Source organism: Penaeus japonicus, unplaced genomic scaffold (genome assembly GCF_977035675.1).
Source record: "Penaeus japonicus unplaced genomic scaffold, GWHDUDI00000001_assembly GWHDUDI00000002, whole genome shotgun sequence".
Classification (NCBI taxonomy): Eukaryota; Metazoa; Arthropoda; class Malacostraca; order Decapoda; family Penaeidae; genus Penaeus; species Penaeus japonicus.
In genome coordinates, this window is record NW_028234404.1 from 11,609,549 (window position 1) to 11,619,548 (window position 10,000).

General features: G+C 35.4%; 1 protein-coding gene across 1 annotated transcript in view; it reads left to right on the forward strand.

Annotated features, from left to right (window-relative positions):
- The window catches only part of LOC122256199 (adenylate cyclase type 2-like), a 373,607-nt gene that overhangs the window by 171,594 nt on the left and 192,013 nt on the right, over positions 1-10,000 (forward strand). Inside the window, exon 2 of the mRNA XM_086547072.1 lies at positions 5,966-6,093. Coding sequence (XP_086403198.1) covers positions 5,968-6,093 — 126 coding nt within the window. The 5' untranslated portion in view covers positions 5,966-5,967. The remainder of the gene's footprint in view (positions 1-5,965; positions 6,094-10,000) is intronic.

Here is a 10,000-nt window from a genome sequence, read left to right on the forward strand (position 1 = left end):
ATTAAATCAGTGTACACCTATTTTCAGCATTTATTTATTTTATAACCATTTTTTTTTTCATCTATTTATTTATTTATTTTTTTTATTTTTTTTAATATCAATAACATGATTTTTGTTAGTACATAAAAACCTGTATGTACATGTACTTCCTCTCTTGTAATAAAGTGGGCTGTGGGTTCTCAGGAAGAAATTTTGTTTTACATTTTGCATTATATATAGTTAAATGGCTTAATAACCTGAAGCCTTGATAAGATGTTAGAAAAAGATGTAGACATAACGCCCATTGTTTGGTGTGAGATTTGTTAATAGATAACTTCTTTTGAACAATTGCTTTCCCTTTCTTGAAATCTATTTGATTGTCCGATTCTTAGGAGGAATATCACGTTTTATCACTTCTATTAGATGAGCACCTGTATCCTTCCATACAATGAATTGAACTGAGAAAAAATAATCAGTCATTTTATGATTTTTCTTCATACTTTAAAAAAATATATTTCTTTTTTTACCTTTTATAAGTTCCATAGTTGCTATTCGTATCAAAGATTTAATCGATACATATCCCGCCCCCCTTTTTTTCTCTCTTTTTCTTCCCTTTTTTTTTCTTTTTTTTTTTCTCCTCATTTTGTCTCGCGAATGGCCTGAGAGAGGCGGGGTAATTAGGCCTATAATGGTAGCAAAGGTCACCAATTTACGGCTAAGAACTAAGGCAGGGCAACCATTAGCCCTTGCACTTAATAACGGGAACAGTTTACTTATGGTTCATTTACTCTCAAACGCTAATTAAGAGAGCTCATCTGTTACCTCGGAATGACCGCAAAACCAGCCTCCACTTCTCTCCCCTTCTCCCTCACTTTCCCCTCACTCTCCTCCTCTCTTTCCTCACTCTCTTCCATTTCCTCCTCTTTTCCCTTCACTCTCTTCCCTACCTCCTCTTTTCCCTTCACTCTTTTCCCTTTCCTCCTCTTTTCCTTTCACTCTCTTTCCCTACCACCACTTTACCTTTCACTCTCTTTCCTTTCCTCCTCTTCTCCCTCGCTCTCTTCTCCTTCCTCCTCTTTTCCCCTCACTTTCCTCTCCTTCCTCCTATTTTACTCTCACTATCTCCCCCTTTCTCCTCTTTTCCCCGCACTCTCTTCCCCTTCCTTCTCATTTCCCCTCACTCTCTTCCCTTTCCTCATCTTTTCCCCTCACTCTCTTCCCCTTCCTCCTCTTTTCCCCTCACTCTCTTCCCTTTCCTCCTTTTTTTCCCTTCACTGTCTTCCCCTTCCTCCTCTTTTCCCCCCACTCTCCTCACATTTTTCCTTCACTCTCCTCTTTTCCCTTCCCTCTCTCCACCATCCTCCTCTTTTCCACGCACTCCTCTCCCCTTCCTCCTCTTTTCCCTTCACTCTCCTCTTTTCCCCTTCCTCTCTCCTCTTCCTCCTCTTTTCCCCTCACTCCATTCTCCCCTTTCCTCCTCACACTTCCTCACTCTCTTTGTCCCCTCCTACACTCTTCCCACTCTCCCTCTCAATCCCCTATACATCCACATACCACTACTCCTTTTTTATGTACCCTTTGTACTCCACCGCCTTTACTCCACACTACAACTTTTCATTCTTTGACATTCCCCCTCTCTTTCCCTCACTCCATCTACACACACCCTTGACGATAATATATATTATAAAGGAAAACTTTTATGTTCGAATAGTGAGTCAGTGTATATATAGTGTGTGATGTCGATGTGTGAGTGTTTGTAACTGTAAAAAAAACAGTGTTTTTATATGCTTTGATGTTCCTAAAATAACTGCAAATACTAAAAGATATAAATCAAATCAACCAAAAAAGTACATAAAGATGAAAATGATAACACTTCCGTTTTTAAGGTGAGTGTGTATATAGCGACCACAGTAACTACCTGAAATTCTCACTGAAAATACAGCTAAGATACCGTACTCATCTAGCTGAAAATAAAACGAAATAATAATCAAATCACAAACAAATAAACAAACAAAACAATTCGCTTGAAACAAAAAAAAATCGCAAATACAGCTCCTCACCATACAAAACCTCGCTACATAAAATCTCAAATACAAACAAACAAAACAATTCGCTTGAAACAAAACAAAAAAAATCGCAAATACAGCTCCTCACCATACGAAACCTCGCTACAAAAAAAACAACAACGACAAATGCAAATCCAAAGACACTAAGCACTCACAACTCAAAACAGAAAAAAAAAGGAAAGACAGAAAAATCTAAGGCATTATTCTTCACATTAAGGAAATAAAACCTTGGAAAGCCCTTGAATACGAGAAGATAACGTGTATAATAGCTGTTATAATCCTCAGGCATTATAATTCACATCGACACAGTAGAGGTTTCATCTCCGGAGGTTTAGAGCTTAAGACGTTGTGAAACTATTAATAACGAGTAAAAATTCGATTAAAACTAGTTTACTAGCTTACTAGCCTCAGAAAAATGGAATATAGCATGAAAGAACATTTACGTAATTAGGCTCCACAGAAAGTGTCTATAAACAGAGTTTCCATGTTTAAAGATTTACGGAAATTACTACCTCTCACTCTTAAGGTGGCCTCGCGGGAGAGAGAGAAAAAAATGACCCAGCACCCATTGAACTAAAACAGCGTTTCGGTGTTCTTTGCTGAGTATCTCGTTCTTTTTTTTCGTTTTTTAATTACGTTTATTGTTATCAGTGATATAGCTTCTATCATTAGTCGTTACTATTCCTCTTGTTAGTATAATATTTGGTTATTGTTACTATCATTATTGGTATCATTATTATTATCATTATTGGTATCATTATCATTATTATCATTATCCTTATTGGTATCATTATTATTAGCATTATAGGTATCACTATCATTAGAATTACCATTCCTCATTAGAGATCCAATCATGGGTGATGCACTTTATACACCGTTATCGACTTTCTTGTTTTGCGATCCAATGCTTGTAATTCCGCCTTTGTCAGACTTCATACCCTCAGTTTGGCACAGCTCTTGAGTTGATAGCTGATATCATATCCCAGTTATGAAGTTTTGACTTTATTATAGTTCTTATTCTCTAGTTAACTAATCCTTCATTTGTTTTATTTCGTCCTATTCCAAGATTACAAAAAAATGTATCTACTTCCCTCTTCAAGACTTTTACTCATGTTTCCATCAGACCTTTCCTCTTTTCATTATCAATACAACAGATTTCGACAAACCAAATCACATTCTGATTCATCCGAAGATATCCTTATGGTATTTACGAAGCTGTTTAGGATCGTCCATAGATAACAAGCGATTCATTTTCTCTCTTCACTTTTTTTCAGTTCTCTCTATCTTTCTTAACATAAATGTCAGTCGAATCATCGTAAAAAACAAATCAAAGTGGTGATAAAGACTCTCCTTGCAATATACCGCGTCTTATCCTAACATTTCCTAATCCTTGGTCCCCCAGCTGTTCAATCTGCATTCCACTCCTTCATGCTCGATCTGATGAAACGTCTCATATTTATTGGCACCCTAAACACCTCCATAGACTCCTCTTCTCTTCAGCTGTGAGGCACCATATCGCACGCTTATCGATGTCCGTAAACCCCCAACGACGTTAATCTTCTTTTACTGTTCTTCACTATCGTTTCATGAATCCGTAAGTGGTCCTTTGTACCCTTATTCTCTCTCCGGCAACTCTTCTGCTCTCATGGCAACAGAGTCTTCTCTTCCAAGTGTCTATACATTTTTTTTTCTTTTCTTTTCTTTTCTTTTTTTCTTTTCTTTTCTAATACACCTGTCAATAGTTTCCATGATAAAGGTGTAAAAGTGATCGACCTAAAATTGGACACTGTATTTCCCTGATCCATTTCCTTGACACATAGCACTGTCTTCCCAATACCGTCCACTTGGGTACACTATTCCCCTGGAGACACTTGTCCAATTTGACTCCTAATCTGCTGTGTAATGAGGTCAAGTTCTTAATCCAGAATCCTTGAACTCCATCCGGACCCTGACTTTTCCGGCTCAGCATTCACGTAATCTGATTCATTACTCTGACCGAGTCAATTGTATTTTTTCTTGCCTCCTTATCTCACCCACAACTTCCTCTAATTTCCTTAGCCATTCAGCATCTTTATTATCTGGTTTGTCCCATGCGTTATTCCAAAACGTTCTGCTTTTTTTCTCAATCGGGTACTACGTTTACTCTTTCTCTCCCTTCTGTTTCATCAAACAACTCTATCTGATTGAATCAAAATAGGCGATTTTCTCCATTCTGTTTCGTCCGGATGTTATATATTTCGAATGTTGCATTGCACTCACGGCGACCAATCTATGCTGTACCTCTTCACGCACCGCTTCAATGCCCTTTTCACTTATGTAGTAGGTTTTGTCAAGCGTTTCTTTGGCCCCTTCATTGAGCAATTCATTTCTTTTCATCCTGTTGAGTTGCCACGGGTCTTTTTGCAACATCTGTTTTTTTTTGTCTAATACTGCACCCTTTTCAAGTGTGTGTGTTTTTCTTTCTCCTTCCGTTGTTGTCTTTTTGCTTGTATCCAATTATATTCGCTACGATATCAACTTCTGTCCTTATCATTGTATCTGTGTGTGTGTACTTCTGTTAGGATGATAGATATGATATTGATCCCCGTGTTTGTTGTTTTCACTTTATTCAATATATCGCAACTTTGGAGAAACCTTAACCGGATATTATTAAACACATATTCTAGCAATATGTCTCCTCCCTGTTATGACTGTCATGAGTTCCTCCACCTGTTCCATCTCCGAATTCTCATGTTCTTCTTGTTCATCTGCGTCCTCGTACCTGTGCCTTATTACCTCAATCTCTACACCAACCATCCACGTGTATCATCCTTACCTCGTCTGCTAATCGGTGTTTACGTTTCCAATAATCCTATTCTATCCTATGTTTGTTTCATTCTTTGTCGGTGCTTTCTAGTGTAGGATCACTTCTTATAAAAAAAATAAAAAATAAAAAATAAATAAAAAAAAGCTGGTACCACTTTGTTTAGTTTCTTCTTCCACCTTTAAATTTGCATTTTTATTTTTATTATTTTCTTTATTAGCATTATCATTGTTATTATTATCATCATTATCATTATTATTATCACCATCATTATTATATTCATTATTACTATTATTTTTTATTATCACTATTTTGATCATTATCATGCTTATCATTATGAACGTTGTTATCATTCTTATCAAAATCATTAGTTGTAGTAGTAGTAGTACCATTAGTATTATTACACTTGTAATTATTTTCCTTAGTGATATTATCATTACTTTTTACATTTTCAGTTATTAGTGTTTATAATAATATAATTATCATCATTATTATTATGAACATAATTTTGCTTATCATTATCATTATTACCATTATCATCATTTTTATTGTATATGGTATTATTATTATTATTATTATTATCATTAGTATTGTTCTATTAATCATTATCATCAATATTATTAGTAGTGGTGGTAATGTTGTTGTTGGTAATGTTATATTTAGACTTTCTTTTCTTTTTTATTTGTATTTTATTACCGTCATTATTATTATTACCATTGTTATTATTTATATATACATATATGTATGTATATGAGTATATATGTTTATATATATATATATATATATATATATATATATATATATATATCTATATGTATAGATATACATATATGTATATATATATATATATATATATATATATATATATATATATATATATTAAAAGTGTGTGTGTATACATACATATATATATATATATATATATATATATATATATATATATATATACATATATAATATATAATATATATATATGCATACATATAAATAAATAAACATATATATATGCTAACAAGCAAGCATGCAAGCAAGCAAATGCACAAATAAGTTAATACCTCTACAGATAAGACGAGAAGAAAAAACGTGAAGTTAATTCTCTCTCTCTTTCACACTTCAGACATGGAACTGAAAAACGTCTACGAACGCTACCAAGCAAGACTAAGAAATTCGGCTTTTCTGGGAGTGGTTACCATAGGCGCCTTAGCTTCATGTTGTCTCCTGGGAGCTACGCTACATGGTGCACAGGTACGTATGGAGTGGTACTTGGGGATTGTGGTCTTGTGGGGTCTTAGTCTTGTGGTCTTTTCACGTTGTAGTTCTGTTTTATCTATTGCTCTATCTATTGATTGATTTCTTTCATTTGTTTTGTTTATGAGATCATATTTTGACGTGAGTAGGACTTTGTGTGTTGTGTGTGTGTGTGTGCGTGTGTGTGTGTGTGTGTGTGTGTGTGTGTGTCTGTATGTGTGTGTGTAACTAACTGACTGACTGACTGGCTCACTCACTCACTCACTCACTCACTCTCTCACTCACTCTCTCCTTACCTTTTTTACGTGCTTGGAATACTCCTCCGCTTCGGGGGGACTGATTCATCGCGGTTTCATCCACGCGCATTGCAACCACTTCCCTCCGCTTCCCCGATCGCAATTGCGTCCGTTCGCGGAACTCGCCACTTCCCGCCGGCGTCGCTAAACGGGGCCTCTCTCTCTCCCCCCGCCGGATAATTGGATGCTCGGGGTAAAGAAGACGCGGATAATGGGCGGTGAATTACAACCCGCCCGGAACAGCTGACGGCGGACCTGAAGAAGGAGAGGATGCTTGGGAGGGTCTTTCTTGTCGCGGGATGGCTGATTGCTTGCGTGCTTGATTTTTTTTTTTTTTTTGGGGGGTGGGGGGGGGGCTGTTTGGTTGTCTAGGTTTTTTTGTTTTTTTTTGTTTTTCGATTGTTTGGTTTGGTTGTTTGTTTGTTTGCTTTATTGATGTGGTTGGTTGGTTGGTTGATTTGGTTCATTTTTCGCTTGTTTGCTTCGATTGAATGCTTGTTCTGTGCGATGGATGGGTGGTAGGAGGACGGGGTGGAGAGGGGGGGGGGGCAGAGCGATGGGAGGACGGGGTGCGTAGGGAGGGTAGAGGATTCTTAAGCCTTGTGTGGATACGGGGTGTATGTCACATCTAACTGTGTGTGTGTGTGTGTGTGTGTGCGTGTGTGTGTGTGTGTGTGTGTGCGTGTTTCCACTAGAGTTTTCGAGGATTTTTTCCCCCGCTGTCACTCTTCCCTCTTATTTCCTGATGAGTGCTTTCCCTGTTGTTGTTTTTCCCCTCATTTTTTTCTCACTTTATCTCTTTTTATTGTAATTTCTGCTCCAAACGGAATGAAAAATATGTTAGGGATAATCTGGTGTGTCTGGGGAGAAACCTCAATGTGACAGGGAAGAAAGAATGATTGTTTTAAATAGGGAAAACAATTCTAGGGAAAAAGATGGTGTGCTAGGGAGAAAAATGTGATGTTATAAGGGAAGATTTTATTTTTAAAAGTGGAAAAAAAACGGGAATCTTTTAAGGAAAAAGGATGATGATTAATGAATACAATAAAAAAGGATGGAAGAAGGTAAGAGAAAAAAAAGTGGAGAGATGAAAGAAAAAGACAGGTAAAAGAAAAATAATTTTTACAAAATATAAGAAAGAAAACAATAAGGTTAATGCACGAATAAAATGGGAAAATGAAACACCGCAAGAGCGAAAAGGTAAACAAGAAAAACAAGAATAATTATTTTTCAATTCAAGCGAAAAAGGGGTGGGGGGATAAACGCAAACTTGTAGAAAGAAAAAATAAATAAACAAATAAATAAAATAAAAAATAATAATATAATATATATATTTATTCATATATATATATATATATATGTATATATATATATATATATATATATATATATATATATATATAGAGAGAGAGAGAGAGAGAGAGAGAGAGAGAGAAATATAGAAATGTATGTATACATATATGTATATATATATATATATATACTTATTTATTTATCTACATATATGTATATATACATACATATATGCATATATATATAAATATATATATATATATACATGTGTATATATTTATATATATGTATACATATATATGTATATATATATACATATATATACATATATATACAAACATATACATGTATGAAGAAACAAAAGATTTCATTCTGCAAAGAAAAAAACTAAAAGAGAAAATTGGCGGCAACAGAGAACACCCGATTCAATAGAAGACTGTCATTTCACGGCGTCCTAAGCACTCGCGCCAGAATGGAAGCGGCGAGCGACCATCACCAGATCAAAATTCAATTAGATTCGACTGGACGTTGCTTCGTGTCCGTAGACTGAAAGAGAGAACGGGGGAAGTTTTTGTTTGTTTGTTTGTTTGTTTGTTTGTTTGTGTGGGTTTGAGTGGGTTTGGGTGCGAGTGTGTGTGTTTTTGTGTGTGTTTTGGTACGAGTGTGTGTGTTTGTGTGGGTTTGGGTGTGAGTGTGCGTGTGTGTGTATTTGAGTGCGAGCGTGTGTGTGTTTGTGTGTGTGTGTGTGTTTGTATATATATGTATCCATGTTTACGGATCCATATATACGAGGGGTGTTTAAAAAGTTTTGGTAACTGTTCAGAGGAATATTGTTTATAATATTGTTTATAACATGTTTGGAGAACTCCAATAACATACGACAGGTTTCATGCACTGAGCAGAGACAAGGCAGAACAAACCGTTCTGTCACACTCAGCTTGAAAAGGACGACACCGCACAAAACCGACTGGTATTTCTATATTTGTGTGAGGAGAATGCTTGTCAAAAATGCAAAGCAAATTCAACCAACGTCTCGGGTGGTGATTGGTCTAAATGTCTTATAAGTGCCCATAAGAAATCCAAATTTAATGAGCTCAGTCTTTATATATAAATTATATATAAATACTTTATAATATGAATACTCATTCTTTATATATAAATTTACATTTTTTATTTTATTTTTCTCTACATACATCAGCAATGCATTGTTTTTTTTTTTTTGTTTTTTTTTTTCCTGACAAAATAAAGTTATTTTACGTGACTATTCGTTTAAAGAAAGAAAATGAGTCGTTTCTTAGATAACCGACAACGTAGACGAATTTCGAGGAGCGAGCACCTCCGCCATGAAACAAGAGCCGCCATTGCCAGCGCCTCTGATCTTATAATTGACAACCAAACCGGTGACTATTCGGGTGCTATTATGTCATAGGTGTTATTTAACGAGTTGCCAAACCTCCAATGAGGGGAAATTTTACGTAAGAGGCGGCAGATGATGAGGAATCTTTCGATAAGAAGGATTTTACAAGAAATAAGGCATAATACGATATTTCGTAAATGTATAAGATAAGTGTTTAATCACGCCGACGAGAATGCGCAAATAAAGAAATAAAAATACCAAGTGTTTTCCTCGGCAACTTGATCTCGTTATATTCGTTCGGACGGTGGCGCGGACTAGCTACAAACATTTACATTTTTAAAAAGCGATTAATATATAAGTAATTTTAATCGGATCGTTTATTTGATCATTATACTATTCACGACCCATGACGGTTCCTCTTGCAAAATCATATTCAAATGTATCAAAATTAAGGTAATTCATCATATTAGGATATTAACTTCGGCAAACGAAACATCAAAGATGAGATCTTAGAGACTAATGAATATGTCTGATTCAATAGAATAACAAAATGTAGTTTTCATTGGTTTTTAAAACATTTCTCGTAAAAAAATCTTAGAGTAATCACAATTTTTTTAAAAACTAATAGCGAAAATATTACAAAGGATTCAAATGCCTCCATTTTTTTCACGATGGTAATGAGAATGACGAAAATAGATAAGTGTTGTTATTAATGCAACGAGAAACACTGTTTGGGTGAATTTAGACTCATGATAATTACTAAGCAAGAAATTTTCTGATCATTTAAATACTTTGATGTATGTGCACGTTTTCTTGAATGTCATATAAAATTGACTTACAAATATTTTCTAGTCATTTAGGTATCAGAGCTCCGTAAAATTTGTGATGACTTGTAAGTTTATTCCCATGCTCTCACTTCCTGGTTCAGGTGTTGATGCATGACTCCACCACTCACATT